At 32.9% G+C, this 19,707-nt stretch overlaps 1 protein-coding gene across 1 annotated transcript in view; it reads right to left on the bottom strand.

The window, feature by feature from the left end:
* Window positions 1–1,759: 1,759 nt before the first annotated feature.
* Window positions 1,760–19,707, bottom strand: part of LOC137640721 (uncharacterized) — a 34,675-nt gene continuing 16,727 nt past the window's right edge. The window contains exons 2-4 of the mRNA XM_068373204.1: window positions 12,837–12,959; window positions 9,177–9,273; window positions 1,760–3,069 (exon numbers count right to left, since the gene is read on the bottom strand). Coding sequence (XP_068229305.1) covers window positions 2,795–3,069; window positions 9,177–9,273; window positions 12,837–12,959 — 495 coding nt within the window. The 3' untranslated portion in view covers window positions 1,760–2,794. The remainder of the gene's footprint in view (window positions 3,070–9,176; window positions 9,274–12,836; window positions 12,960–19,707) is intronic.

The raw sequence follows: 19,707 nt of genomic DNA on the forward strand, positions 1-19,707 counted from the left end.
GATAATAATAACTTTAATAATAATAATAATAATGATAATAATAATAATAATAATAATAATAATAATAGTAATAATAGTAATAATAATAATAATAATAATAATAATAATTCACATATAATTTAGCAAATGGAGTTGAGAATACTTTTTTTAATAAAATTATTAATCAATTAGCAGTCATTAGCAGTTTCATGGATTAATCTCTTTATATATATATATATATATATATATATATATATATATATATATATATATATATATTTGTATATGTATATATATATATATATATATATATATATATATATATATATATATATATATATATATATATATATATATATATATACGGAGTTAACTCAAAGAAAATAAAACGAATTTAGTCAATAATGCATTAATCTAGATTATTCTTTAAAACCCTTTAGTTATCTGCCATATGCCTCCAAATTATGTTTGTTTCGTAACAACATTTCATGAAAAATGACAAAATTCTAATTTTCGAAAATTCACTACAAGAATATATTGATTTTTATATTTGCAAATTTATACATGAAATGTAAACCTCCGAAAAGACGTTGTGCTAAATCTTGTATATCTTGTTTTTATTTTCTTAGCGACTCATAAGGGCTTATGTAAATACATAGGGGAAAGTATATATATGAAAAATAAAATATATTGGAGAACGCAAGAAAATAAACAGGTTCTGAAAAAATATATATTCAGGAATTATATTATGAACGGCACCAAAATATCTGGCAGTGCTTCATGAATCCAAAGATATGGAGGTACTGATGATTATACCAAAGTACAGGGCGTCTCATAAGTTTTCATACATAGGAAAAATAAACGTTTCTTAACATAAACCAAATTCTTTTATATAATATCCTCTGTATAACTGCCTTTTTGTTGGAAGAACTTTTCAATGTGTTTCTTCCATTCTTTATTCAAATACATTCTCTGAGTTATTTGAATTACAAAGAAATAAATGTTAGAACCATATATGGGTGCTGTTATGGTATGTGATCTCATTTAATAAGTAAAAAAACAAGAATGATAGATAATCTGATGGTCCTTGCTTCGCCGTGCGCTCGCTTCGCTCGCGAAAAAATAAAAACATCAAGCTCTGTATGTACTGGCAAGCGGTAATGTTGAGCTGCTTGCGCTAAGATCATTGATTGATTATTATTTCTTAGATAATTATTCCCTGTACATATATTTTTTCTTACGAAATCTAATGGTGCTTGCTTCACCATGAACTGAAGTGAGATCGCTACTCTCAGTTGAGGTCGTATCCCAAAGTAAAAACACGACTTTGAGATCGCATACCAAAACTACAGCCCATATATGTAAAGAATGTGTTATTTCTCTTATGTATGGAGACTTATGGGACACCCTGTATAGAGGGAGACTTATGGGACACCCTGTATAGAGGGAGACTTATGGGACACCCTGTATAGAGGGAGACTTATGGGACACCCTGTATAGAGGGAGACTTATGGGACACCCTGTATAGTTCTATACTTAAGTTAGCCATGATATATTTACTTGTTTATAAATACTTAAAAGTAAACAACAAACTACGTAAAGCATTCGTACTAAAAATATACACTGTACATGATAGTTATTGTGAGAATACATATCTTTAACAAATAAATTGTTATATCTACAGCGGGGTTCAAACGATCGAACGGTTCGTCAAACCCGGTTGTCGAACCTGCTTGTCAAACGGTTCGAAGAAGTGGAGTTGGAAACAAATGCATAAGGTTTGTGGACAATGAAGCTCTGCCCACAAATGTCAGGCGAGAACAGACTTTCTTCGAACCATTTGACGAGTGTGTTCGACAACCAAATACCTCGTTCACACGTTCGAACATCACTTCAAACACTTATTTAAACCCGCCTTAACGGCATATCACACTTGACACTTAGAAGTAGGTGTTAATAACAATTTGTTTGATTTAAATGGAAGAACCAAGAGTTCAGACGCACTTCATCTTGTTTAGTAACTTTGAAGTCTTCAATGTCTTTCTGATCCTACGAAATCTCACTAAAATAAGTCTTAGGATTCAGATTTTTCTATAAATCTTACATTCTTGAAATTTCAAACTCTCAGAAGGAATTGCAAACACTCTATGAGAAGGAGTATCAAACTTTCTAAGAAGGTATATCAAACTTTTTCTGGTAAAAGAATATCAAACTTGCTAAGAAGGAATTTCAAGTATTCTCTAAGATAGAATTTCAAACTACCTCTAAGAAGGAATTTCGAATACTCTCTAAGAAAGAATTTCAAGCTCCCTCTAAGAAGGAATTTCAAACTCCCCCTAAGAAGGAATCTCAAACTCTCTACGAAGAAATTTCAAACTCCCTTTAAGGAAGAATTTCAAACTCCCTTCAAGGATGAATTTCAAACTCTCTAAGATGGAATTTTAAGCTTCCTCTGAGAAGGCATTTCAAACTCCCTCTGAGAAGGAATTTCAAATACAGTACTTTCCAAGAAGGAATTTCTAACTCCCTCTGAGAAGGCATTTCAAACTCCCTCTGAGAAGGAATTTCAAATACAGTACTCTCCAGGAAGGAATTTCTAACTCCCTCTGAGAAGGCATTTCAAACTCCCTCTGAGAATGCATTTCAAACTCTTTGAGAAACAATATCAAACTCTCACTTGAGTGAGGAAATCGTTTTTGAATGTTTCGAGGTGGAACTATGATTATATTATCTTCCACCACTCAGGTTCAACTCTATGGCGAAGGGTAATGCTGTTCATGATGAATAATCTGAGAAGACGAATTTCCCGTATCGTTCACGTCTCGTTCTCCCGTAGAAGGGACGCAGAAGGAGCCGCTGAGGGAGAACTCGCTTGCGAGGAAGCGAAAGAAGGCGAAGAGAGGGAAGGGGAGGGAGGGGAAGAGGAGGAGAAGGAGAAAGAGGTAGATGAGGAACAAGAGGAGGAGTTTGATTCAGAGTTTCTCGTCTTGTAAGATGTGGGAAGTGGGAACTCCGAGCCAGAGGTCTTGATGAGGTGTAGAGCCAACGCTTGGATGTCCGATGATGACGTTACTTTGCCACAAACGACACCTGGGGAAAAATAACAGTTATCTTAAAATTTATCTATATAAGATTATTACTAAAAAAGATTTACCAGCTAAAATGAAAAATATTTAAAATTTATTTATACAAATTTATTATTAAAAACGATATACCAGCCCAGTTAGTCTAGCTTGATAATAATACCAATTCCCCAATATCGCAAGAGGGTCTGCCCCTCTCTTTTATTCTTCTCCTGTACTTCTCTTTCTCCCTATTTCCTTAATATTTCCCAACCCAAGTACCTGCCTTGAGCTATAAATTTTTTAAATATTTTAAAATTCATTTATACAAATCTATTATTAAAAGGCAATTCACCAGCCCAGTTAATCTAGCTTGATAATGATACCAATTCCCTAATATCGCAAGAGGGTCTGCCCCTCTCTTTTATTCTTCTCCTGTACTTCTCTTTCTCCCTATTTCCTTAATCTTTCCCATCCCGAGTACCTGCCTTTGAGCTATAAACTGGATTGTATCCAGGGGTACTCTGCCTTTCCCCATATTCCCCACTTCCCTACTATTATTATTATTATTATTATTATTATTATTATTATTATTATTATTATTAGTCTAGCTCTACTCTTAAGGCAGGATTAAACAGTAGAACGGTTCGACAGACAAGTATTTGAAGTGATGTTCAAACGTGTAAACGGGGTATTTGGTTATCGAACACGTTTGTCGAACGGTTCAAAGAAAGTCTGTTCTTGCCTGACTTTTTTGGGCGGGGCTTCATTATCCACAAACCTTATGCATTTGTGGTTGACGCCACCTCTTCGAACCGTTTGACAAGAAGGTTCGACGACCGCGTTCGACAATCTGGTTTGACGAACCGTTCGACCGCGTAAACCCCGCTTTATAGAGCTGGCCTGATTAAATTCAGGAGTAAAAGAATATTTACAATAATGCTAAAAATGATTAAAATAAACTTTAATAAATAAAAATGCTTGTCTTTCTCTTTTTGTCTGTGTAAGTGTGTGTGTGTGTGTGTGTATGTCTCTCTCTCTCTCTCTCTCTCTCTCTCTCTCTCTCTCTCTCTCTCTCTCTCTCTCCATACACGCACATATATACTGTATATATATATATATATATATATATATATATATATATATATATATATATATATATATATATATATATATATATATATATATACATATATACATATATATATATATATATATATATATATATATATATATATATATATATATATATATATATTATAAGGGATAAAGAAATAAATTATGAGGTCAAAATCTATGATAGATATAAATCCAAATCTTATCTATAAAATCTATGTCTCTTAAAAAATAGTTAAAATCCTGAATGGCTCGATTAAATTCGGGAGTAAGAAAAATTTTACATTAATACTAAAAAATAAATAAAAAAATCTTTAATAAATATAAAGGATAAAGAAATAAATTATGAGATAAAAATATATGATAGATATAAATTCAAATCTTATCGATAAAACCTATCTTTCTTAAAAAGTTAAAATCCTGAAAACAGAAATTCTCAGAGTTGAGTAAAAGGTCAATAAAACTTTGCTCATAAAAACGTAAGTATCTTTTTGATATAAAACTTAATAATTTTTCCAGTTAAGAAAACTGTAAATTATTGTCAAATAAATTTTCAAGAGGCAAATAAAACTATCGTTATTACTAATCTTACGATATTTCATATTCAATATTAATTATTTATGTAGCTTATTTCTTTATTCCCTTTCCTTGCTAGGTTATTTTTCCCTGCTGGAGCCCTTGGGGTTATAGTATCCAGCTTTTCCAACTAGGGTTGTAACATAAACTAGTAATCATAATATTATATGAAATCAAGCAATGATACACAAAATCTTTGCTAATGGTTCGTTGTGTAAAGCTTTCCAGTACTGCTTTCGTGAATCATACACGTATTTTTTTCATGCAGTGGTATATAAGTATCTATAAATCGAGAGTTTTATCTTTAACGTAATAATTCGATCACTTTATTAGGTAAAGGTGTATTGCACTAAATGTGGTAATAACATTCACATTTCCACCTTAAATTTTACAGATCTATAAGTAGTTTTAATTTAATTGCTTTTAGCTATATATGTATATATATACACACACACATATATATATATATGTATATATATATATATATATATATATATATATATATATATATATATATATATATATATATATATGTATATATATATACGTATATATATACATAAATATCTATCTATCTATCTATCTATCTATATATATATATATATATATATATATATATATATATATATATATATATATATATATATATATATATATATATATAAGCCATTTAAACAAATTGCTTTAAAAGCCTCCGGATTCAGGAAAAATTATATTCATATTGTTTTATATAAAAGTCTCCACTATCTTTTAACACAAAAGAAAGCCGCTCAAAAAATGTTCTTTATCATAATACATTGTTATGTTGGAAAGCTTCTTTTGAAAAATAATAATAATACGCGAGTATTTTCATATGAATTAACCAGATGTCATTACAAAAATCTAATCTTTACCTATTAGAGGAATTTATTATAAAATAAAGTCCGCTTATTTTTTTTTTTTTTTTTAATCTCCAATGTTTCATGATGGAACAGATGTTGTACCAAGCAGCTTATGCCTCAAGTGATGCTAATATGACTCCTATGCTCTGCATCAAGAAGGGTCAAAGTCCAAAGTGGGTACAATGCTATGCCTGGCCGGGGACCCCCCAGCCAAAACGTACCCAAACACAGAAAGTCTAGAATAATGAAGGATGGTCGCTCAAAAGCCGGTTTGGGTGTTCGATATGAAATTCTTCCCGCTTATCATTTACATATTTTTCTCTGCTAGGTTTAAAAAAATAATTTAATTTGTTTGTGCATGTCTTTTCGCTTTTAGTTCATATTCCCTACTCGACTGTGTAGTTTACTTTTTTTATGAATCACTCACATATGGTCATATTTCTGTCTGTTTCCAGAAATTCCAGTTATGTAAGATTCCAGTTCAACTCAAAGGGCTGGTAAATCTATTCCCTTACAAAAAGGTATTAATCAGCTTCGACATCTGAAGAAAGGCATGGTAAAACTATAATCTCTAATCACATGAACAACCTTTGGCAACGCTTTCCTGGACGCTTATTTTATGTACTGAACTTATGCATACCCTGGTAAATCTATAGTTTCTAATCACACAAACAACCTTTGGTAATGCTTTCTTGGAGACTTAGTTTGTAAACGCTGAACTTATGCAAACTCTGGTAAATCTGTAGTCTCCAATCGCTCAAACAACCTTTGGCAACGCTTTCCTGGACCCTTATTTTACAAGCGCTGAACGTATGCAATCCTTGGTAAATCTATAGTTTCCAATCACACAAACAACCTTTGGTAATGCTTTCCTGGACCCTTAGTTTAATACTATTGAACGTATGCATACCCTGGTAATCTATAGTTTCCGATCACACAAACAACCTTTGGTAATGCTTTCCTGGACACTTAGTTTGAAATTATTGAACGTATGCAATCCTTGGTAAATCTATAGTCTCCAATCGCTCAAACAACCTTTGGCAATGCTTTCCTGAACACTTAGTTTAAAATTATTGAACGTATGCAAACTCAGGTAAATCTATAGTTTCCAATCGCACAAACAACCCTTGGCAATGTTTTCCTGGACACTTAGTTTGAAATTATTGAACGTATGAATACCCTGGTAAGTCTTCAGTTGCACAAACAACCTTTGGCAATGCTTTCTTGGACACTTAGTTTATAAGCGCTGAACGTATGCAAACTCTGGTAAATCTATAGTCTCCAATCGCACAAACAACCTTTGGCAATGCTTTCTTGGAATCTTAGTTTATAAGCGCTGAACGTATGCAAACTCTGGTAAATCTATAGTCTCCAATCGCTCAAACAACCTTTGGCAATGCTTTCCTGGAATCTTAGTTTATACGCGCTGAACGTATGCAAACCTCAGGTAAATCTATAGTTTCCAATCACACAAACAACCTTTGGCAATGTTTCTTGGAATCTTAGTTTATAAGCGCTGAAAGTATGCTAACTCTGGTAAATCTATAGTCTCCAATCACACAAACAAGCTTTGGCAATGCTTTCCTGGACACCTAGGTTATAAGCGCTGAATGCATAAAAATCCTGAAATGAGTTCTTAGCCATAAACTTTTCCTAGTCCAAACTTCATTCTTAAGTAACACACTACAGGTGCTGTTTTGCGAAACACCTGTTATTTTGAACACTGTTAGTTAATTTGATCTATTATATTCGACGTGATGGCATTTTCATTTTTGCAGATTAAATATTGCTAATTTTAATACTGCCTATTATAGTGTTATCACTATTAAGAATTATGTTGTTATTATTCTTGTTGCTGTTGTTAAAGCTTATAAGAAAAATGATGATGAACACCTGTACGGTCTTCCTTATCAGAATTTCAAACTGTACAGGTGTCTGATAATCATTTGTTATATATCTTTTCAATAACTTTTATTATCATTGTCACCCTGGATCAATTACATAAAAAAGTCATTGCCGAGATTTTGAATCTTTTTTAACAGTATTATTATTATTATTATTATTATTATTATTATTATTATTATTATTATTATTATTATTATTATTATTATTATTATTATTATTGCTATTCTTATTATTATCATTAGAATTATTATTATTCTCTATTAGTTTCCACCCTCTATATAATTCGACCTTTTATATATCCCTAGAAGTATTATTATTATTATTATTATTATTATTATTATTATTATTATTATTATTATTATTATTATTATTATTATTACTGAGATGAAACTTAGATATTATAATGAATATTATAATAATTATTATCACTGCCTAGATTTTTTCATTATTACTACTATTATCATCATTATTATTACCATCATTATTATTAGAAATATTCGCATCCCAATAACTCAAGACAATTCCACCCTCGTCCCTAGTACGTCAAGGTGAGAGGTCAAACGTAGCTCCTTTAAAGTTGACGTTCGACATGATTTGCATCTAGCCACGCCTATCGCAGCGCAAAAGCGATGGGATCGCGTAGCGCAAAAGCGATGGGATCGCGTCGTACATCAAAGGGGCCTCGATATGATTTGCGACTGACCCGCGATGCGCGACGGAAAACCGCGCTCAAAGCGATGCGAGTACTGTACATCAAAGGAGTCTTCTCCCGGCAAAGGGGCGATAAATATGATAGTCATCTCCCAGAACACGATTTAAATGACAGACGATAATATCTTTGATTGGATTTGTGAGAGGGGCGAGGAACAGAAGGACCTTTTTATGGTTGGGCGTGTGATTTGGGGGTCTCCTTAAGAAAAACAGAATTCTTGGATTTATAGTTTGATATCATGTTTTTTCGAGAGCCGTTGTAAGTCATGCGTGAGATGTTCAAAACAGATTTGTCTATATAAATAGTTCGTGATTATGTGCAATATGGAATATGAGCTTCAAGCTCAAATTTGAATTCGTGGAACTTTAGAAGTTTAAATTTGCAACGAATATTTTTACGCGTCTGTTTTCATATTCTATAGGTGATATGTCTATTTCAACGTTGTTACTGATCCTAGGATATCTTATACTCTTTATTTCGTTTCCTCACTGGGCTATTTTCTCCCATTTGCAGTCCTTGGGTTTATAATAGCCTTCCTTTGTTGTAAGTAGTCTTGTAGCTAAGCTAGTAATAATAATAATAATAATAATAATAATAATAAAAATAATAATAATAATAATAATAATAATAATAGTGATAATAATAATAATAATAATAATGATAGTAAAGAAGAAGAAGAAGAAGAAGAAGAAGAAGAAGAAGAAGAAGAAGAAGAAGAAGAAGATCAACCAAGTAAATATAATAAAAAGGCAAGATGACATTCAACATTTTCCAAAAATAAAGAAACTTATAGATATCTTTTTTTATCTGCCTTTTCTTAACCCTCCAGTTCCACTTCCGTTACTTCGCTGTTCTTCATCACCGTCGTCATCAGAATATTAATGTCATACCTGCCAGGTCGCTCTGACCTTGGCCGTTGTGACGCTACATAAATCAGTGTCTTACCTGCCAGGTCTTCTGGGACGCCTTTGGAAGAGAATTTGTCGAGCAACGCATCCTGCAGTTGACAGATGTAACGGTAGGCTGCTTCCACTACTCCAACCTGGAATGAAGAAGGAAAAGGATGATAAAAAAAGGATAGACAACAGGATAAAAGGTGGAGCAAAATAATGATAGATAAATTGGTTAATGAATTAGTAAACAAATCTATACGTGAATAAGTAAAAGGATAGATAATTAAGGATGTTGGAACAATAATACTAGATCATATATAGGGTGTTTTTAAAAAAATGTATGAGACCCGGTATATTATTCCTCACGCAATGAAGGAAATGAATCATTATTCAACCAGGAATAAAAAAAAGAAAAATAATGAATAAAAAAAAGGTAATGCCAATAGGATAAAAGGATGCGAAGCAACATAACGATAGATAAATTGGTTAATGAATTAGTAAAGAATTCTATACGTAAATAAGAAAAAGGATAAATGATTGAGGATGTTAAAACAATAATAATAGATCATATTTGGGTGTTTTTAAAAGAATGTTAGACCTGGTATAATATTCCGCACACAATGAACATAAACAAAGAGAAGAGAGTTATTGGGAACTTAAAAGAACGCAAGACCAAATATTAAATTTTAAGAAAAATGGTGAAACAAATAATAGAAGAAAAGTTAATTGCAAATGCAGAAAAAAAAGACAAAAGGAAGTGAATAACAAAACAAGGATAGAACTTCGTAATTATGCACAGATAAAACCAACAACAAAAGTCCTAAGTAGACATGAAAGGAAAGAGAAATAGCTGTCAGGTCTCTGTTGGTTCATCCTTGCCAAGATTCTTGGACAGGATGTGTTATATTATGCTAGCTGCATTTCTAGATTTATTTGAGAAACAGTTTTTCTGAAAGTTACTTAACTTTTATAAGGTCATATTCGATTTTATGGTTTTTAATTTAATTTTCTCATATTATTAATTATAACAAATGATATCGGTATCAATGACTTTCGATGTCAGAATGTCAGGAAACTCAAACTCAATTAAGGCATCTCTTTTATGGTTTCAAATTGAATTTCCTTTTAGTCTTTATCTATAATAAAGTATATCGACATCAATGACCGTTGATGTAAGGATATCAATTAGGACATATTCTCTTTTATGGTTTTAAGTTACATCTCTTTTTATTTTTTATTTATAACAAATGATATCGACGTCAATGACCTTCGATATCGGGATGCTAGAAAACTCAGTCAATCAATCAATCTTTTTATTTTTTATTTATAACAAATGATATCAACTCAATGACCTTCGATATCGGGATTCTAGAAAACTCAGTCAATCAATCAATCTTTTTATTTTTTATTTATAACAAATGATATCAACTCAATGACCTTCGATATCGGGATTCTAGAAAACTCAGTCAATCAATCAATCTTTTTATTTTTTATTTATAACAAATGATATCAACTCAATGACCTTCGATATCGGGATTCTAGAAAACTCAGTCAATCAATCTTTTTATTTTTTATTTATAACAAATGATATCGATGTCAAAGACCTTCGATATTGGGATTCTAGAAAACTCAGTCAATCAATCAATCTTTTTATTTTTTATTTATAACAAATGATATCGATGTCAAAGACCTTCGATATTGGGATTCTAGAAAACTCAGTCAATCAATCAATCTTTTTATTTTTTATTTATAACAAATGATATCGATGTCAAAGACCTTCGATATCGGGATGCTAGAAAACTCAGTCAATCAATCTTTTTATTTTTTATTTATAACAAATGATATCGACGTCAATGACCTTCGATATCGGGATTCTAGAAAACTCAGTCAATCAATCAATCTTTTTATTTTTTATTTATAACAAATGATATCGACGTCAATGAGTTTCGATATCGGGATTCTAGAAAACTCAGTCAATCAATCAATCTTTTAATTTTTTATTTATAACAAATGATATCGATGTAAAAGACCTTCGATATCGGGATGCTAGAAAACCTAGTCAATCAATCAATCTTTTTATTTCTTATTTATAACAAATGATATCGATGTGACCTTCGATATCGGGATTCTAGAAAACTCAGTTAATCAATCAATCTTTTTATTTTTTATTTATAACAAATGATATCGACGTCAATGACCTACGATATCGGGATGCTAGAAAACTCAATCAATCAATCAATCTTTTTATTTTTTATTTATAACAAATGATATCGATGTCAATGACCTACGATCTAGGGATTCTAGAAAACTCAATCAATCAATCAATCTTTTTATTTTTTATTTATAACAAATGATATCGACGTCAATGACCTACGATATCGGGATGCTAGAAAACTCAGTCAATCAATCTTTTTATTTTTTATTTATAACAAATGATATCGATGTCAAAGACCTTCGATATCGGGATGCTAGAAAACTCAGTCAATCAATCTTTTTATTTTTTATTTATAACAAATGATATCGATGTCAAAGACCTTCGATGTCTGGATTCTAGAAAACTCAGTCAATCAATCAATCTTTTTATTTTTTATTTATAACAAATGATATCGATGTCAATGACCTTCGATATCGGGATTCTAGGAAACTCAGTCAATCAATCAATCTTTTTATTTTTTATTTATAACAAATGATATCGACGTCAATTACCTTCGATATCGGGATGCTAGAAAACTCAGTCAATCAATCAATCTTTTTATTCTTTATTTATAACAAATGATATCGATGTCAAAGACCTTCGATATCGGGATCCTAGAAAACTCAGTCAATCAATCAATCTTTTTATTTTTTATTTATAACAAATGATATCGATGTCAAAGACCTTCGATATCGGGATTCTAGAAAACTCAGTCAATCAATCTTTTTATTTTTTATTTATAACAAATGATATCGATGTCAATGACCTTCGATATCGGGATTCTAGAAAACTCAGTCAATCAATCAATCTTTTTATTTTTTATTTATAATAAATGATATCAACTCAATGGCCTTCGATATCGGGATTCTAGAAAACTCAGTCAATCAATCAATCTTTTTATTTTTTATTTATAACAAATGATATCGACGTCAATGACCTTCGATATCGGGATGCTAGAAAACTCAGTCAATCAATCAATCTTTTTATTTTTTATTTATAACAAATGATATCGACGTCAATGACCTTCGATATCGGGATGCTAGAAAACTCAGTCAATCAATCAATCTTTTTATTTTTTATTTATAACAAATGATATCGACGTCAATGACCTTCGATATCGGGATGCTAGAAAACTCAGTCAATCAATCTTTTTATTTTTTATTTATAACAAATGATATCGAAGTCAAAGACCTTCGATATCGGGATTCTAGAAAACTCAGTCAATCAATCTTTTTATTTTTTATTTATAATAAATGATATCGACGTCAATGACCTTCGATATCGGGATTCTGGAAAACTCAGTCAATCAATCAATCTGCAGGAAAGGAGAAGAAGACTAACGATTCTGAGCAGGATTCGAACCCCAGTCTGGCAATCACTAGGCAAGGACGCTACCTCCAGGCCCCCACAATCCCGAAAGGAACAGCCACTGATCATAGATGTCAATGACCTTCGATATCGGGATTCTAGAAAACTCAGTCAATCAATCTGTAGGAAAGAAGAAGATGCAACAAATACCTTTTTCAGCTGGGCTGCTTTAGTCGTCTCCGGCAGCAGGTCCTTCAGTTTCTTGTACTCGCACCTGAGGCCTCCCCGGTGGCGTCGCAGACGGCGGTACTTACGCAAGACGACAGCAGATGCCTATGGAGAGGGAGAGAGAGAGAGAGAGAGAGAGAGAGAGAGAGAGAGAGAGAGAGGGATTCGTGATCAGTCTTTGCATGGATGGACGAGAAGGTTTAAACTATTATTCTGGAGTTTGAATTCATATTCGACTTTCCTTTCGTTAACTGTTCTTCGGTCCTTATAGGTAAGCCAATTAACCAAAATTTCATATATAAGTTCAAATTAAAAGATGCTAATTGGCTAAGAAAATAACATATTTCTAGAGTTTTAACTCATACATGACTTTCCTTTTGTTAACTGCTCTTCGGTCCATATAGGTAAGCCAATTAACCAAAATTTCATATATAAGTTCAAATTAAAGGATGCCAATTGGCTAAGAGAGAGGAATTCGTGATCAGTCTTTGCATTGATGGATGAGAAGGTTTGAACAATTATTCTAGAGTTTAAATTCATACATGACTTTCCTTTCGTTAACTGTTCTTCGGTCCTTATAGGTAAGCCAATTAACCAAAATTTCACATATAAGTTCAAATTAAAAGATGCTAATTGGCTAAGAGAGAGGATTTCGTGATCATTTTTTGCATTGATTGAATAGAAGGTTTAAACTATTATTCTAGAGTTTGAATTCATACATGACTTTCCTTTCGTTAACTGTTCGTCGGTCCTTATAGGTAAGCCAATTAACCAAAATTTCATATATAAGTTCAAATTAAAGGATGCCAATTGGCTAAGAAAATAACAGATTTCTAGAGTTTGAATTCATACATGACTTTCCTTTCGTTAACTGTTCTTCGGTCCATATAGGTAAGACAATCAATCAAAATTTCATATATAAGTTCAAATTAAAGGATGCCAATTGGCTAAGAGAGAGGAATTCGTGATCAGTCTTTGCAATGATTGAATAGAAGGTTTGAATTATTAGTCTAGAGTTTGAATTCATACATGAATTTCCTTTCGTTAACTGTTTTTCGGTCCTTATAGGTAAGCCAATTAACCAAAATTTCATTTATAAGTTCAAATTAAAGGATGCCAATTGGCTAAGAGAGAGGAATTCGTGATCAGTCTTTGCATTGATTGAATAGAAGGTTTGAACTATTATTCTGGAGTTTGAATTCATATTCGACTTTCCTTTCGTTAACTGTTCGTCGGTCCTTATAGGTGAGCCAATTAACCAAAATTTCATATATAAGTTCAAATTAAAGGATGCCAATTGGCTAAGAGAGAGGAATTAGTGATCAGTTTTTGTATTGATGGATGAGAAAATTTGAACTATTATTCTGGAGTTTGAATTCATACATGACTTTCCTTTCGTTAACTGTTCGTCGGTCCTTATAGGTAAGCCAATTAACCCAAATTTCATATATAAGTTCAAATTAAGGATGCCAATTGGCTAAGAGAGAGGAATTCGTGATCAGTCTTTGCATTGATGGATGGGAAGGTTTGAACTATTATTCTGGAGTTTGAATTCATATTCGACTTTCCTTTCGCTAACTGTTCTTCGGTCCGTACAGGCCAATTAACCAGAATTTCATATATAAGTCCAAATTAAAGGATGCCAATTGGCTAAGAGAGAGGAATTCGTGATCAGTCTTTGCATTGATGGATGAGAAGATTTAAACTATTATTCTGGAGTTTGAACTCATACATGACTTTCCTTTCGTTAACTGTTCGTCGGTCCTTATAGGTAAGCCAATTAACCCAAAACTTTTTGCTGAAATAACAATTTTTTTGGGCAGAATTGTATTTCATAACACTTTCTGGCATCTGTTATTTTCTTAAGCATTTAGCATCTTTTAATTTGAACATATATCTGAAATTTTGGTTAATTGGCTTACCTATAAGGACCGACGAACAGTTAACGAAAGGAAAGTCGAACGAACAGTTAACGAAAGGAAAGTCGAATATGAATTTGACTTTCCTTTCGTTAACTGTTCGTCGGTCCTTATAGGTAAGCCAATTAACCAAAATTTCATATATAAGTTCAAATTAAAAGATGCTAATTGCTTAAGAAAATAACAGATGCCAGAGAGTGTTATAAAATACAATTCTGCCAAAAAATTGTTGCCATTTCAACAATAAGTTTTGGTTTGGTGTAGTTTATTGGGACTGTATATAACCTCACGTCTAAATTGTGTTCCTTTGATGGTAAGTTTGAATAATGATAAAGAGTAATAACACAAGAAGTCACTCTATCTCTTAGTGTTTTGACTCTATGAATTATTATAGATTTAATGTAAATACTTATAGAGATTAACAGCAATAAATAAACGAACATTAAAAATTCATATCTATGCATGATTTAAATCCATGCATAAAAACATAATACTAAAGAATAATAAGATAGATAAAAATAGTGTTCAACATATTAAAACAATTAAGATTGAGAATGATAAAATAATTAATCTTATGATGAAAATACTAGATGGTAGTTATGTTACAGGCCCTTGGTAATAATTTTAAAGAAGAGTTAATAATTGATAAAAAGTTAGTAAAAATAAAATTGAACTGATTAAATTCATATAAACTCCCAGGCGTCTAGAAGGCAAAGCCTAAACAGAAGAATATTTATGAGAATGCAAATGCAAAACATATGAGTGAAACAAACAAAATTATGATTGAGGACAAGAGAAAAATGCGCATTTGTGTCTCTGCTTTCTAATGTGTCATGTCAAAGTGTACTCGAGTCATTGAAAAAGTCTGGGATTGTATCGAATAAGTAATAAATACAAAACTGCTCTTTTAATCTGGTTTGCATTGCGTGAGAATGTCTCATTGAGCTGTTCAAATATACTTGTAATAAATTTTCATTTTATTATAGGTAAAATCAGTTGTTGAAAAAGTTGAAAAGGTGTATAGAGAACAGGAAGAACTGAAACAACAACAACAACAGGAGCAATCAGAGATTTTTGACATACGCCAAAGGTTAATGGAGTTGTCCATGGCCTAAGATCTATGTGTGGTGAAAATTTCGTCAAAATCCGTCAGTTCGTTTTGAAGTTGTCTTTAAAATGATGAAAAAGGCAAATCCGAATCTTGAATCTAGATCCGGACCATCTCCAAAATCTAATGGGGTCGTCCATTTCCTAAGATCTATCTGTGATGGAAATTTCGTTAAAATCCCTCAATTTGATCGGAAGTTTTCTTTAAAATGGCCTAAACTTCAAATGCGGATCTAGAATCCGGACCTGGATCATCTCCAAAATTTAATGGGGCCGTCCACGACCTACAGTAAGATATATCTGTGGTGGAAATTTCGTCAAAATCCGTCAATTCGTTTTGAAGTTGTCTTTAAAATGATGAAAAAGGCAAATCCGGATCTTGAATCTAGATCCGGATCGTCTCCAAAATCTAATGGGGTCGTCCATTTCCTAAGATCTATCTGTGATGGATATTTCGTTAAAATCCCTCATTTTGTTTGGAAGTTTTCTTTCAAATGGCCTAAACTTCAAATGCGAATCTAGAATCCGGACCTGGATCATCTCCAAAATTTAATGGGGTCGTCCACGACCTACAGTAAGATCTATCTGTTGTGGAAATTTTGTTAAAATCCGTCAACTTGTTTTGACGTTATCTTTAAAATGGCAAAAAATGCAAATCTGGATCTAGAATCTGGATCCGGGTCATCTCCAAAATCTAATGGGGTGGTCCATTTCCTAAGATCTATCTGTGATGGACATTTCGTTAAAATCCCTCAATTTGGAAGTTTTCTTTAAAATAGCCTAAACTTCAAATGCGGATCTAGAATCCGGACCTGGATCATCTCTAGTAAGATCTATCTGTTGTGGAAATTTTGTTAAAGTATGTCAACTAGTTTTGACGTTATCTTTGAAATGTCGAAAAAGGCAAATCTGGATATAGAATCTGGATCCGGGTCATCTCCAAAATCTAATGGGGTCGTCCATTTCCTAAGATCTATCTGTGATGGACATTTCGTTAAAATCCCTCAATTTGTTTGGAAGTTTTCTTTAAAATGGCCTAAACTTCAAATGCGGATCTGGAATCTGGACCTGGATCATCTCCAAAATTTAATGGGGTCGTCCACGACCTACAGTAAGATCTATCTGTTGTGGAAATTTCGTCAAAATCCGTCACTTCGTTTTGAGGTTGTCTTTAAAATGATGAAAAAGACAAATCCGGATCTTGAATCTGGATCCAGACCATCTCCAAAATCTTATGAGGTCGTCCATGACCTACAGCAAGGCCTATCTGTGGAGTATATTTCGTCAAATTTCGTTAATATGTTGTGACGATATTTCTAAAATGGCAAAAAATGCAAATCCGGATCTTGAATCTGGGTCCGGATCATCTCCAAAATCTAATGGAGTCGTCCATGAATTATATTAAGCTCTGTCTGTTGTCTAAATTTTGTTGAAATCCGTCGATTAGTTTTGACGTAATCCTGTCCACAGACACACAGAAACGCAAATAAATAAATAAACCGACTTGATTTTATAACCTCCTTGGCGGAGGCAATAACAGTTTGCAGATTTAATTTGTTCTGGAGATGCCTTTATCACACAGAAATAACACCGTGGTGTAATTATTCGTCTTTTTAAATCTATTCATACTCCTTTATATATATACTAGAATCAAAATAATCTCAAGTTTTTCGTAGCTTCTGATTTACGACGACACAAAAATCTGTCTCTCTCTCTCTTTTGTTATAAATGTTCCCAGGCTTTTAAGGCAATTTCACAGATAAAACGGGCAATTGTACTTCCTTCGCATACTGAATTTCACACATTCTTCTTGTATCACTGCAGTCAAAGTGGGATGTAATACCTCTAGAAACGCAATTTCGGAACACGCAATCCTTTCTACGTTCCTCGTAATGGTTTTCTTCGTTTTTTTCTTTGTAGTTTCTCGAATCTCGTCTACCTAGCGTGTTGCTAATCCAGTTTTTCGACTTACAATAACTCGTTTGTTCTTGTTCTTCTCACACGAATTTTCTTTATTCTTTTATGTTTCGATTTGTGAAAACTATTCAAAGAATTTCAGAAAAGGCTTGATGTGAATGGCACTTATACATTGTTTTGATTTATTATAAATAGACTAGTTCATAATTAAAAGAAGCTAGAAAGTCTTAAATCTAACAAAAAGAATATGGTAACTACCTGAGTTGAAGTCATTAAAAAATTGAATATTCCTTGTGTGATGGTCAAAGCTAATTTACTCCATATAGTGACAATATTTTTTTTTCTTCAGATAGCAGTCTTTATAAACATCAAGTTTTGACTTCAGTGTTTTATAAACTTTACAGTTTAAATTGCCTCCCTTATCTCTTAACGATGCTCACCAACTCTTTGTCTCCACCTTGAAATGAAGTCTGAATTTACTCCTTATATTAAAGCTAGATTTATTTTTTCAAATTGCGATCTTTATAAACTTCAAGTTTTGAATTTAGTGTTCTATAAGCTTTACAGTTGAAATTACCTCCCTTATCTCCTAACGATGCTCACCAACTCTTTGTCTCGACCCTGAAATGACGACAGCAAGACGTCATCACCACCTTGTGGAACGCCACACGAAAGAGCGGAACCCACATTATCATCTACTGTACACCAGCCTAATTACACTCGCATTTACAACACCCAGGTTATCAGCAAGGCAAAACCGCAGCACGCTTCAACCCCTACACCAACCCCACCCAACTCCGTAACCCCCTCTCTTACCTTTGGACTCAGGGGGGTAAACATCTCCCCCTTCCCTCCTCCATCAAGACTCGAAGCCAGATAACCCAACCTCAACCCTAGCCCTATCCAGGGATTCCTGTCTCCCTACTTCCAGGGACTGTCGGAGGACCAGCTCGCCCAGGGAACTGGGACCCAGAACCCCCTGCTTGGTGGCTCCCATCTGGGTCCTCCAGGAACGGCCATCCACTGGAACCCAGGCTGGAACCCAGGCTGGAACCCAGCCACCCCCTCGCGCTCGACTCCACCCGAGGTACTCTTCACCTGTTCTTCAACTTCAACCTGTCGCTCTCGTTTTAGCAATGGCGTTTATATCGGAGTAAATCCGACTTCAATATGTATCTTTCCTTCATTGTACCGATCCAATGATCATTCCAGTGGGGTGAATTGAGCGTCGGGAATGTGCCCCTCTTGAGAAATGATATAGCTAACATAAGACAAATATAAAAACTCCTACATCAAGTTACATATAGGGACTTAGAGACACAGATTCATCAGATTTCCTGATTAATTGTGGGTAATATAGGCAATGTCATCGATTGCATAATTTGTAAGGCCATTGTTCGAAGCGGATATGTTTCTATATTGGTAGTTTTTCGTCACTAATTAGTAAGTAACAAACAGCTCAAGAAATAAATATTTCTCTCTCTCTCTCTCCCTCTCTCTCTCTCTCTCTCTCTCTCTCTCTCTCTCTCTCTCTCTCACACCATCCAAGATTGGAAGATGCAAAGTACACCGGAAGATGCATTAGCAACTCACACTGAGGGACCTGGGGGAACCCAAACATAGAATAAGGCAATAAGATAAGTCTCTCTCTCTCTCTCTCTCTCTCTCTCTCTCTCTCTCTAATATATATATATATATATATATACACATATACATTATACATATATATATATATATATATATACATTATATTTATATATATGTACTGTATATATATATCTACACACACACATACATATATACATGTATAAATAAATAAATATATATATATATATATATATATACATATATATGTATACATGTATAAATAAATATATATATATATATATATATATATATATATTTATATA

Source organism: Palaemon carinicauda, chromosome 5 (genome assembly GCF_036898095.1).
Source record: "Palaemon carinicauda isolate YSFRI2023 chromosome 5, ASM3689809v2, whole genome shotgun sequence".
Classification (NCBI taxonomy): Eukaryota; Metazoa; Arthropoda; class Malacostraca; order Decapoda; family Palaemonidae; genus Palaemon; species Palaemon carinicauda.